At 41.2% G+C, this 13,718-nt stretch overlaps 1 protein-coding gene across 1 annotated transcript in view; it reads left to right on the top strand.

The window, feature by feature from the left end:
- Positions 1-979, top strand: part of NECTIN3 (nectin cell adhesion molecule 3) — a 58,510-nt gene extending 57,531 nt beyond the window's left edge. The window contains exon 6 of the mRNA XM_070943759.1: positions 129-979. Coding sequence (XP_070799860.1) covers positions 129-721 — 593 coding nt within the window. The 3' untranslated portion in view covers positions 722-979. The remainder of the gene's footprint in view (positions 1-128) is intronic.
- Positions 980-13,718: the final 12,739 nt, after the last annotated feature.

Raw genomic sequence — 13,718 nt, 5'->3', positions numbered from 1 at the left:
GAAAAACTATGTTAAAGTACACTTTCTTACTCATCAACTGTGCTTTCTTATCAGCTCTTAACTTAAAATAGTTTGCATTGACATTTTCTGCCTTTTCTGTCTTGTGTATCTCTTTGCTCTTTCATTAGATCCTCCCACTACTACCACTTCACCATTCACGATTCCATGGCTTCCTTCAACTGATGGCAACACAGGTTTAGCAACTCAACCAAAACTAAAGCTTTTTCCAACATCATCATGGCCAGAAATACAGGAAGACAATTGGGGCACCATCATCGGTAGTGCAGTGGGCGGGGCTCTTTTCCTGATACTTGTATGTGTCCTGGTTGGAGCTGTCTGGTATAGGAGAAGGAGGACGTTCCGTGGTGACTACTTCGCTAAGAACTACATTCCACCGTCAGATATGCAAAAGGAGTCCCAGATAGATACCCTGCAGGTTGAGGATGTGGATTCTTACCCTGACAGTGTGAAAAAAGAAATAAAACATCCTGTGAACAGTCTCTTAACTAAAGACTACATGGGAGAAACTGAAAAAACAGACTGGAACAAAGTAGATACTATTAACAGATACCAGGACAGGTATGAAAGACCAATGGATTACTATGAAAGTGGAACTCTGGGAATGAAATACTTGGGTGATGAATGTTATGATGAAAATGAAGATGACTTAGTTTCACATGTAGATGGCTCTGTAATATCTCGGAAGGAGTGGTATGTGTAACGGTAACATCCACTTTCGTGTCTTGACTATATAAAGTTCCTTCTTTAGCTGATCACTTTCAGATTGTTTATACTTTTTCTTGAGGAATAAGCTTTTCCAAGTTGATTTTCAAGCTTTTTATATTCTAACTTGACAAATGAAATGTAAAAACCTCATTTAAGTGTACTGAAGCTGCTTTATTTTTTTTCCCCAATGCTGTACTACTGTCTTTCATAAAAATGAATTCTAATATAGTGCTCTATTTGGCATATAGCACAAGATAAGAACAACCTGCTACGTTTAAAAAATGAAATTCTTATAAAAAGTTTGAGTTGAAACAGCTGTCTTGTTATTGTAAATTTATGGTAAAAATTACCTTGATAGAACTTTCTGAACTATAGTTCTACTTAATGGGAACATGATGGTGATTCAGAATCAGACTTGATCTAAGGCACATTTTGTTTACAGAAATGACTTATATGAAATAATCTGATGGCACAGTTTTTTCAAAGCTTTATTGTTGGATTTTCTGCACAGAATGTAATACCTCTACATTTTTGAGCCTTGCCATAATTAGATACTGTACCTTTTACAGACGACTTGTTGCACTGAACCTGCTGCAATGGACATTTCAATGAACAGAAATTGCAATGTAACAGGAACATTATCTTTTTTTACACTGCATCTTATTTCCAAGCACTGGAATATGAGAATTCAAATCTTTTAGTTTAATTTCCAGAACAATCCCTTTCATAAGGTTTATTATATATTGTTTCAATCAAATGGTTTTCCTTAAATATTGTTTAGGAAAGACTAATTTTCCCTTATCATTCTACCAAATATTTGTTAAGCACAAACATATAAATGCATTGAATCTCAGATGCAACTTCTATATTCAATGAAGGTGCATTTTAAGAAATAAACATTTCACTTATCACAGAATTTGGTGGTGTTTGGAGACATATATGGGCTATATAAAGAGTTCTTACAGAGCAGGGGCCACTTTAAATGCAAGAGTAACTTTATGTGTATGGTAAACTGCAATCTTGGATAATTTGAAAAAAGAATGAAAAGGCAACACAAACACAAAATATTGCTTAAAGAGAAATCTTTCCTAATAAGTGTATTTCCTGTGAGATATTTGGGGAAATGTATGTTGTTTCAGAAGAAATGTTGTGGAAGCTTACTATTAACCTAAGGAATTGAATAGATGGGAGGAGCAAATATATATAACAAAAGGGATGTATGATCTCTGTTGAAAAAGAGTAACTCTGGTGTTTTAAAAATTCTATCAATAGATTTAGAACATAGTTCATTGTACAGAGGATAATGCAGTGCAACCAATAAGAATCAAATAGTTATAAACATATGTGCTTAGAAGCAAAATCCATTGAAATCAGTGGAATTTTTCTTTTCATAACTATAAAACTGAAAAGGTGAGTGTGTTTAAAGAAGTTGAAGTAATTTTAAAATATTAGTTGAATTTGACAGCATGAATATATGAAAAAATAGCACTGCTTAGCAACTGTTTTCCAATATATACTTGGAGTATAATGAACACATTACAAAAAAAAAAAAATCCACAGTATTGTAGAGCTTTTTCAGCAATTATAGTATCTATAAGGGTGCAGTTTTGACAGTACACTGTGATTTGGTTGCTATGTCTTTAATAACGTGACTGCAGCTTAGTAGTTATTCATTAAACTGGTTCTCTACATATCTCTCTCACATTGATAATTCAAGTGTTCACATTTTATTTGACCAAAATCTCTTTTCAGTGTTTTTGGAAATTAAATTATTACACCATATTTCCTGTGAACTCAAGTGAGTTTTTTGTGATCTGATTTATCATTTCACTGAAGAACTTGTTTCTAATCAAAGTTAGCCTTTAGTCAGATGCTTAAGCTAACAGTGGATTCAAAACTCTTATTTGTTTGGAGGAGGCAGTAATTTGGTTTTTGGATTTTGTTTTGAAAGATTTTTTTTCCCTTTTGGATTTGAACATAGCTTGTGGTCCTAGGAACATCTCCATTGTAATATGCTCTGTATGCCCTCTAAATGCTGTTTTGTAACACACAAATCTAAAAGTACCCAATATTCTCTGTTTTTTATTATAATTTGTTAAATTTATCAAGAATTTTACAGTTGAATATGAACAGATTCATAATAGCTTTACAATGTTCAATGTTGCAGTGTTTCTTAATGTATGTTTGGTGTAAATAGAGAAATTTAATGTAAGTATGAATAGTTGTGTCAAATAAATCTTTTGTTAAATTAACTTCTTGAATGTAGGTCATATGCATAAATGACTGAAATGCATATAAAATAAAACATCTATATTCAGCAAGTGCAGTAGGATGGAAAAATATAGAATAATATAGAAAAATAGTTTCAAGTATTTTGGCATAAATTAAATATGGCTATTAAGAAGTTATTAAACAATTCTGGAAACCACTTATATAGTTGAATTTACACTAATTTACACTAAATTGCACAGAACAAGTGTTTTTTTTTAATACTGTTGTTATAAAATTCTTAATAAAATTATTTGTTGACTATTTTAATTGAAGAGGAAAATGTGTAAGAAAGTTAGCCATGGGTAAAATTTTAATAATTATCTGCAAGCACATAAAAAGAAAGCAAGTTCTGTAGTTGGGCTATATAGACGAGCAGACATACCACCAGCAAGACATGAGCATAATAGCTTTTTCCCGTTTGTATTGTCCAACAATAATTGTTGAAATGTACTTTAGAAGTATCATGAGAGAAAAATAGCCATTGTTAAATTTATCCTCTGTGAATTTATATAATGGCATTCTCATTTAGTTTCTCCCTGGATTTGAAACAAAAGGGCCAATTGTCTTTGCAGAAAATAAAGGAAGTGGACTATTATAAAACCTGCATATTACCTATGGTTTAGTAAGTTGGTAACTTTTTCAGAATGCTTTATTAAGTTAGTGCCACTAGTAGCTTCACTTTAAAGAACACACAAAACTGTCAGCTTATATTCAATAGAAACTAAGTACAAAACATAAAAATTCATAGATAGAATTATATAATTTGTCAATTGAATCTTAATGAACAATTCTGTAGTTATTTCACATATTCCAGTTTATCAAAAGTGCTGAACTTGAAGCTTGCACATAACTATTCAAATAGTTTTAAACAGTCTGTTCTCTGTTCAGCATCAGTAGCAAAATTGTCATTAGATGTTCATTTATCGGCTTGGATAGCTTAACAGAGGAAATCCATTCTGCATATGCTCATATAATTTGGGATGTTTTTGAAAGATCAAAAACAGATCTTTAGAAATGATGCTGATATTGACATTTGAAAATACTAGATTACTGGAATGTTGCCTATATAATACTTAATACAATATGCTATTTCAATAATCCAAAATTAGAGCAAGTACTGAAATATTCTGAAGCTTGATAGAGAAAAATTGATTTCAGAATTATGTGTATTCATTTAGTAAATGTAAGGCTTTCTAATACATTACTTAGGCTCTGGTTTTCATACTTACCTATTTATATTTTAAAAATATTTTATCATTCACCTATTTAGATAATTACTGTAAAGTTAATCCATATTTACAGTTAGTACAGCACCAAATTTTGTTGAATTTGGTGAATTACTGAAATGAATTACTGTACCACCAAGGCGGTGCAGTGGTTAGAGTGCAGTACTGCAGGCTATTTCTGCTGACTGCTGGCTGCCTGCAATTTGGCAGTTCAAATCCCACCAGGCTCAAGGTTGACTCAGCCTTCCATCCTTCCGAGGTGGGTAAAATGAGGACCCAAATTGTTGGGGGCAATATGCTGACTCTGTAAACCGCTTAGAGAGGGCTGTAAAGCAGTATATGTCAAAGTGCTACTGCTATTGCTATCTTCATATATTTATGGAAATAGTTTAATTTGTGAAAATCCATATCTATTATATGGATAGAGAATATGCATATAGGTATGATAGAAAATAGATAATTCAGATACAATATTTTGCTGACAATGAACAAGAAAGATTGGTTGGTTAAATATAACTAGTGCTTTGTATATTTTTCTTGATGAAAGTTCACATAAAAATGTTTCAGTGTCTCATATGCAATACATGTATCAAAATGCAAATTTTTGCTAAGCTAAAATATACTAGAAATTTGTAAAGGCAATTTTCTCAATGTTTTGTAGGCCTGGCACTGAATTTTATTTTTCCATTTTTTTATTTTCAACATTTAAATTGTTGACCTAAATAAACTCTTTTTCCTCCCCCCACCCCCATACTACAAGGCTATTCATGCATATGCAACAAAAACATTTGTAGATTCTGTGAAATATTTTTAAAGGCAGAAAATACATTTTATTTATGTAATTTAAGATACATTAACCACATTGTTTGTAACAATTGGTGACTTACATTTCAGATGTGCCATATAAGCAGTCATCATCAGTAGCTGTAGCTGGGGCTGTAATAGGCGCAGTACTTGCTCTCTTTATTATTACCATCTTTATCATAGTGTTACTGACTCCCAGAAAAAAGCGATCATCTTATTTGGACAAAATGTAAGTTGTTTGTGGTATTTTGTTTCAAACTTTATTCAAGTTCTTGATTTGTAAAAGTATAAACACTGCTTTAAATACATATCTTTGTCCTGAATTCATATTGGATTTGGAAGCCCAGATACTAAAATTAGTAAGGCAAAAGTCAGAACGGGTTTGTTTGTCGTAGAAATGCTCTTACTCTAAAGTACAGTACCTGCTTTTTTAGAGATCAGTTACTTGGTTTTCCTTAAGCAAATGGAAGTTATTGCATTAGCAATGAAAGGTAATTGCCTATTCTATAAAATTAGCCTTTTATATATCTTATGAAAAAGTTCAAGAGAGCTAGGGAGAAAAAAAAACTACAATACGATGTGCAGGTAATCTCTTATAAAAGTAAAGTTGTGACTAGGCATCAGAAATTAGATTGCTTGTAAAGTTGTCCAATTCAAAATTTCTCTTCTGCAGCATGCACCATTAAATACAGTTTAAAAATAATTATCAAAAAATGAAGCAACATAGAAGTCTAGGCATGAATCCTTAGTAGGCTTTTGCAGGCTTTTCTTATTGCAGAATTTTGCAGATGCTATTTGCCTGTATTAGATAAGAAATGATTGGGCAATTAATGATTTTATTCCAAAAATGTTTAATGGGTATAGTTATTTCTTTGCACATAATCATTATTCTGATCCATTAAAAAAGCTAACGAAAGACATCTCATACGATGAGAAATTCTTAGATGAGTATAAAGAGCAGAATTGCAACAATCTCTTTCAAAAAGTTTTGCTGGTGTTTTACCATTGTATAGAACAATGGAGGAGGTGAGTGAGTGTAGCTTTACTGAGGGGATTTAGGGAGAATCTCAGCCAAATGATTATATTTGTTGTTAAATAACAATATTAGAATCATTCCAAGATGTTATTTCCTTTAGTGAAGTGAGACAGTTGCATTATAAATAAAACCCATACCATATGATTTCTAAAAATATATAAGAATATTTCTAATGAAATTCTAAGTGCATTTTCTCAAATTTCATTAATTTCTTACATTGTTTTCAGTTGTTTTGGTTGATATTTGTTATGCCACTTTAAAAGAATGTCAAATACAGAATTTGCAAGATTCCATCAATGTAAAATTACACTACTACATTAGAAAAGAGGTGTATTTATTCAATTTCTACTCTGATATGAATTGATTTTTATCAAGCAGTGATAATTACTAAATCATACATTTTTTAATTTAGGATTGATCTTCCACCAACACACAAGCCTACATCTTCATATGAGAAAAGAAATCTTTCTCGTGCTCAGAAAGAAATAATCAATGCAGTAAGTTATTAATTAAAGGTCACACTTCCAAAGCAAAGACTCAGTACACTCCTACTTGTGTACGATATCCCATATTTGGAATTTATCTTCATTTGTAGATAACAGTTGATGACACATATACCTTCTGTCAGTCTGTAGCTGATTAACTAAAATTTTAGATTGTGAAAGACTCACTCGGATTGTCCCAAGTTATTTGAAGAATTGTTACTGAGGGATGTGATATATTCATAAAGTGTAGTTAGCACCATCTTTTTCCCTTTTCTTCTCCTAATATAATTACATAGTTAACACTGACCTTTAACAAGTCAGACAAACTCTTTATAAGAACCAACCATAGAAGGTCAGGATTGGAAGGAGTAGCTTTTAGGCGTGCTAGATGGGTTTCTTACCTACAATAGCTGCAGCACCAGAAGCAGTGGCCACTAATGGGCTCACTTCTCTTCTGTCAAAGAATCAGACTAGCAAGGAAAGGAGCAGAAGCCAGCAACATTAGATGCCTAATTCCCTCCCATCCCCACTGCTGAAGAAACATTTCAAACTCAAGCTATGCCAGGCAATTCATAGCATAAACACCATTAGCCAGATTAACTCCTGGCTCTCTCTCTTTTTTTTTTTTTTTTTAATAAAAGGTTTTTATTCTCCGTACTGAGGGAAACGTCTGTCACTCTGGGGTTCGACGTTCCATGCAGCATGTGACCGGGTCCTATAAATTAACATAGCTCCGCCCTCTTGGCCCAGTGTTTCGACTCGGTCTATGCTGACCGGTCGTGTCTCCCTCGTAGACCTTTCATTCGTCTCCTGCTACAACTCAGGGTTGTTTTTTTGGATTCTTCTTTTCTTTGTTTTATTTTTCTGCCTAGCCTTCTTGTTGGCGCTGCGTTTCGCCGCCTCGCGCTCCCCTCAGCCATCGGGTTGAGCGCGGCGGCGCTTCAGCGCGCGCTTTTGCCTGAACTCCCCACCACCGGGTAAGACTTTTAAGACTCTTTAAAATTGGCGGCATTTTTAAAGTGACGAAGGTTTCCCTCATCGCTACTCGGCCTGCGGGTCTGCGATCGAACCTCATCCACAGCTCCGGCACTTTCGCGCTCTCCCGCTTGCCGCTTTAACAGTCCTTTGGCTGGCGGCGTTGTTTAAAGTGATTGACAGCCGGGATTGCAGTGATCGCATTAATAGCCTTGAGCTAGCGATCTCATTATTGCCTTTTGGAGCGCTGAACCACCGATCCTCCCTACAAGCTTCGGAGCTGGTTTTGGCCCCGTTCCTGATCTATCACAGCGGCGGCAAATAGCTGTTTGTGCGGGCGGCCATTTTAACCTGCTGGACTGCTGCTATTCTTAAAATGGCGGCTAGGCATCAATCGGCCTTGCAACATTCAGGCGGAGCTTCAAAGAGACCAGCACAGGAAGATCCGCTGGAGGGTCCCTCCCCTAAGCAGCCCAAGTCCCATCATCGAGGCAAATCTTCCAAATCGGCAGTTTCTAAAGATGAGCAGCGGCGCCACAAGGCCATTGAGAAGGCCTTTACTAGAGCCCAGTCGCTCGCTGAACAGGCCAATCCTAAGGCCCCAGTTGCTCCCTCGAGAGCTCGGTCTCCAGTCCCATCATTAACATCTAGTGCCGCCCGGGAGCTCTCACCAGATGGTTCTATTGCGGCAGCACTGCCTCATTTACCGGGCTCTGAGCCTATGTTTCAAACAATTTCTAATCCGGAGGCTCCCGTGGGGATAGTCACAGTCAATCCTCTCCCTTCGGCTCCTCCAGTGGTACCTGCTCCGCCCATTCCAGAGGGATTTGAGCTTATGCTGGCTAGGGTCATTAAACAAGGACTTGCCCAATGTTTACAGCAGGGCGACCCCGGTTCTGAACCTCGTCTCTTGCAATCTCACCAACCAGATCCAACTGGAGATTCCGTGTCTGAGCTAGATCCGGTGGACTCCGTTGCTTCCCCGGACCACGCTTCTCTGTTCGAGTTGGATGAGGTTCCTGATTCCGCCCTATCTGACGACGAGGGGCCTATTCCTGATCAAACTCCCTTCATTGGGCTTTTCAAGCCGCAGCTTTTTCGATCTTTGCTACGCAAGGCAATAGTGACAACTCGTCTGGGCAATGTTTCATCTGCCCCTCCGGATCCCGTTGTCCCTGATCCTGCTTCGGCGGTTTTTGCGGAGCCTGCGGTTGACCCCGAGACTATCCCGGCTCCCAAGCTCTTCTTGGATGTGCTTCATCGCCAGTGGAATTTGCCAGGGGCTGGTCCTAGTCCAAATAGCCTGGACAAAAAACTGTACAATTCGGCTCCCGCCCTGGCGGATTTGTTGCATCCTCCTCCGGTAGACGCCCCGATAGTGGCTCTGTGCAACTCCTCTCATCCCGCTGGTCCTCCTGAGGACTCCTTGCGTCCAGAAGATCGCAGGGCTGAAAAAACCTTGGTCAAGGGGCACCAGGCGGCTGCCTGGGCCATCAAGGCCTCTACATCGGCCTCGTTTTTTAACAGAGCCGCTCTGTTATGGATTAAGCAGCTTCAGGACCGCATCCAGCCTTCCGACTCGCGGTCTCGTCAGGATTTGAATAAAATCGCAGCGGCCCTTGAATATTCAGCGGACGCCACTCTTAACGCGACTAGGTTTGCGGCAAAAGCCCTAAGTTCCAATGTGACTTCGCGCCGCCTCCTTTGGCTACGTAACTGGAATGCCGACATGCGAAGCAAGTGGCAACTAGCTTCGGCCTCCTATTCTGCAGGTTCTTTGTTCGGACCTCCATTAGAACCTCTTCTAGTGGAGACGAGGGACCGACGTAAGATTCTTCCTTCGGTTTCTAGACGCTCCGATTCTCGTTTTTCAGCTATCCCACGGAACCAGTCCTTTCGTGCTCCCTACTCGGGTACTTACCAACACCGTTTCCAACGTCCCCTTCCGGCGAGAGGCTTCTCCCAGGACAATCAGGTTAGACAGGGAAACCGGTTCTTCCCTAGACGTTCCTTCCGGGGGGGCAGGGGTCGTTTCCAACGTAGATCCTGCTAATTCTCCCATTGGGGGGCGCTTGTCCCTTTTTTTCCATCAGTGGGAGGTTTCTACCTCTGATGCCTGGGTCCTGTCTACCATTAAGTCCGGACTTTATCTAGAATTCCTTTCCCCTCCTCCTTCTGTTTTTCTTCCCTGTCCCGTTTCCCGAGATGTCGCTAAGAGGGCCTTGGTGTCTTCAGCTATTTCCCATCTTTTAGACATTAGGGCCATCCAGGAGGTCCCTCTGGAGCAGTGGGGCCGGGGTTTTTATTCCCGTTTGTTTCTTATTAAAAAGTCCTCGGGGGGGTGGCGTCCCATCTTAGATTTGAAGGCCTTGAACCGGTATGTTACTTACCGCCGGTTCAAGATGCATTCTTTGTCCACCATTTTGGAATGTATTCGCCCAGGGGATTGGCTCTCCTCTATAGATTTAACCGAGGCTTACCTTCACATTCGTATTGCTCCTTCTCACCGTCAGTATCTCCGTTTTAGTTTTTTAGGACGCCATTACCAGTATAGGGCTCTCCCTTTCGGTCTCTCCTCTGCTCCGAGGGTCTTTACTAAGATTATGGCCGCTCTTATTGGGCATATTCGGACTCTCTCTATACGTTTGCAATTTTATTTAGACGACATTTTAGTTCTATCCTCTTCGGCCTCTTCGGCCGGGCAGGATTTGTCTTCTGTCCTGGCCATTTTGCAGGCTCATGGCTTCTCAATTAACTGGGGCAAGAGCCAGCTTATCCCTGGTCCCCGTATTATCCACTTGGGGGCTTCTATTGACACGTTTTCTTCTATGGTTTCCCTCTCCCCAGAGCGCCAGGTCAGTCTTTCTTCCTTAGCGTCTCAGTGTTTGGAGGAGGGTTCTTGTTCAGCGTTAAAGCTTTCTCGTTTATTGGGCAAAATGGTCTCCACTTTTGGAATAGTTCCCTGGTCTCAATTACACAGCAGACAGCTCCAGTGGTTTCTGCTCCCTCTCCAACGGGCCGGCCGCAGTTCTTCTCTCGTCCTCCTTCGGTTGTCCCCTCAAGTGTCCGCGTCCCTTCGCTGGTGGACTTCGGACGCCATCAAACGAGGCAGTTTCTTTCGGGAACCTCACCGCTTGTCACTAGTGACAGATGCCAGTCTTCTGGGCTGGGGGGCCCATATTCTTCATCATCAGGCCCAGGGCCTTTGGACGGTGCGGGAACGTCAGAACAACATAAATTTCTTGGAACTGCGAGCTGTCCGTTTAGCTCTCCTTCATTTTCAGCATCTTGTGGAGGGCCAGGATCTTCTTGTCCTTACGGACAATATTTCTACAAAGTCCCACGTCAACCGTCAGGGGGGCACTCATTCCCGATTGCTTCTAACGGAGTCTCTGCGTCTGGGCTTCTGGGCCGAACGTCACCTCCGATCGCTCAAAGCAGACTACATTTCGGGGGCCTTAAACACTCAAGCAGATGCCCTCAGTCGCCACGTGCTGGATCCGGGGGAATGGAGCATCCCGCAGGTCTTGTTTCGGAAGATCATCGTCAGGTTTGGGACGCCTGTTGTCGATTTATTCGCTTCCTCATCGAACCACCGGGTCCCTCGGTTCTTCTCCCGCTATCCGGACCCTCAGGCGGAGGCCACGAACGCCCTCCGCAGTCCTTGGCCTGCCGGCCTCCTCTACGCGTTCCCCCCTCTGCCTCTTCTGGCAAAGGTGATTCGAAAGCTCCTGGAAGAGAGGGCAGAACTGATTCTCCTTGCCCCGCATTGGCCTCGTCAACCGTGGTATGCGGATCTCCTTTCCCTGTCGGTGACAGCTCCTTGGCGCATCCCTCCAGCCTCTCTCTCTCTCTCCCAGGGGGCTCTTCAACATCCGGATCCGTCGAGCCTCCAATTGACCGTTTGGAGGCTGAGCGGCGCTTGCTGACCTCCGCCTGCGTTCCTGCACGAGTCATCTCCATTATGCAGGCTGCCCGCCGAGGTTCTACTACACGCATTTATGAGGCGACATGGTCCGTTTTTTCTTCCTGGTGCCGGAGGAACGCGATAGACCCACTGACGGCTCCTGTTGCCGCAGTTCTTTCCTTTCTGCTCGAGGGTTTTGATGCGGGTTTGGCCCCCTCTACCCTTCGCAGGCAGGTGGCTGCTCTGTCTACGGTCCTAACGTGTGGCTCTAAAGACACTCTTGCCCGTGATCCGCTCATCAGGACTTTCATGCGTGGAGCGACTAATTTGCGGCCTCCCGTGGTCCACAGATTTCCTACCTGGAATTTGAATTCCGTCCTTCGAGCTCTTATGGATTCTCCGTTTGAGCCTCTCCGAGAGGTTTCCTTACGTTTTTTGTCATTCAAAGTGTTATTCCTGGTGGCGATCACCTCGGCGCGTCGTATTTCTGAGTTGGGAGCGCTCTCCATTCGCCAGGACCTTTGTATATTCCACAAGGACAGAGTGGTTCTCCGCCTTGACCCGGCCTTTATCCCCAAAGTGAACTCCCTTTTTCATCGGTCTCAAGAACTGGTCCTCCCTAACTTCTGTCCCCGTCCATCTCACCATCTCGAACGTTCCTGGCACACTCTGGACGTACGACGAGCCCTCCGGATTTACATTTCGCGGACATGCTCCTTCCGTAAGACGGAAGCCCTGTTTGTATCATTCCAGTTGGAATCCATTGGTACTAGGGTTTCTGGACCTACTCTGGGCCGCTGGCTGCGTGCCACCATCGCGACGGCTTACCAACGCCTCCGTCTTCCGGTTCCTCCTCGTATCACGGCACATTCCACCCGGAGTGCCGCAACATCTGCAGCCTGGGCTACCCGCGCTCCATTGGAAGAAGTCTGTCGTGCGGCCACTTGGACATCTCTCACGCCGTTCATCAGGCATTACCGGGTGGATTCCTTTGCCTCATCGGACGCTGCTTTCGGCCGACGGGTCCTACAGGCGGTTCATCGTCCGTGACTCCAGCTGTTCAGGTTTTTCTTACTCCCGCCCTGGAGGACATTCAGCTCTGGTATGTCCCCAGAGTGACAGACGTTTCCCTCAGTACGGAGAATGGACGTTGGTCCTACCTGATACGTCCGTTCTCGTTGTAGGGAAACGTCTGTCACGCCCTCCCTCAGGGGTCTACGGGGTGGGAGGTGTACTAATTCTTTCTCGTTCTAGGGAGACACGTCAGTCTACGCAACGCCCTCGCCGAAACACTGGGCCAAGAGGGCGGAGCTATGTTAATTTATAGGACCCGGTCACATGCTGCATGGAACGTCGAACCCCAGAGTGACAGACGTTTCCCTACAACGAGAACGGACGTATCAGGTAGGACCAACGTCCATTTTCTGATCAAACAAGTATACAATATAAACAATCATTCAAAGTATCATCAAGAAAAAGAAAAAAAAATCAATCCTTGGTAAACTCAATCTTCAACCCCTCCTCACCACCCACCACCCCCGACTTCCCAGAACAAAAACAGGGCATAGATTTCACCAAACATTCGCTAAAATAAACTAGCTAACTGCAAGATTTAATAACTCCCAAGACCCCTTAACTCCCCTTTTACAATTTCATCAACCTCCCTTTTTATAGACTCAAAGTAGCATGTAATCCAATAACTCTAAGAGTTTTAAAACCATTAACAAATATTAAACATTCAAACCTAAAAAACATTTTTCCCCCTCCTACCTTTCTCAAAGTTCAGATATTTTGAAATCTCATAACAAAAAATAAACCTTAGATATTCACTAATTAAATTTCTACATTTTTTAAATTTCTAAATTTCCCCCCTTCATTATTCCTCCCTCCAACTTTTAAAATTTTTAAAAGATAATCATCAACATAATTAACCATTAGTACATAAACTAGAAAACCAAAAAGGATTAATCAACCATTAATGCATCATATTTTAAAAATCAATATTTAACTTTATAATTTTTCCCCCTTGGTAGTTATAACACCTAAAACATAATCATTTTTAACCATGAGTAGAACAACTACAAAGCCAAAAGAAAAGGTTAGTCTTCCATTCTTGCTTTCTTTTTATATTTTTTCCAGTCTTTCTGCATCCCTCCTACTTCTATTTTGAGGAGGTTTTTCATTTTAATTTGAGGTTGATGTAACTGCAAAGATTGTCCCCTTTTTGAGAAAATTTCCTCTGATTTAGAGCCCCCAAATCGCCTCTTCATGCTTATATAAATCAGTTC

This window comes from Pituophis catenifer, unplaced genomic scaffold (genome assembly GCF_029215685.1).
Source record: "Pituophis catenifer annectens isolate HBS135680 unplaced genomic scaffold, rPitCat1.0.hap2 SCAF_4, whole genome shotgun sequence".
In the NCBI taxonomy this organism is placed as follows: Eukaryota; Metazoa; Chordata; class Lepidosauria; order Squamata; family Colubridae; genus Pituophis; species Pituophis catenifer.
This window is presented reverse-complemented; position numbering and strand designations above follow the sequence as displayed.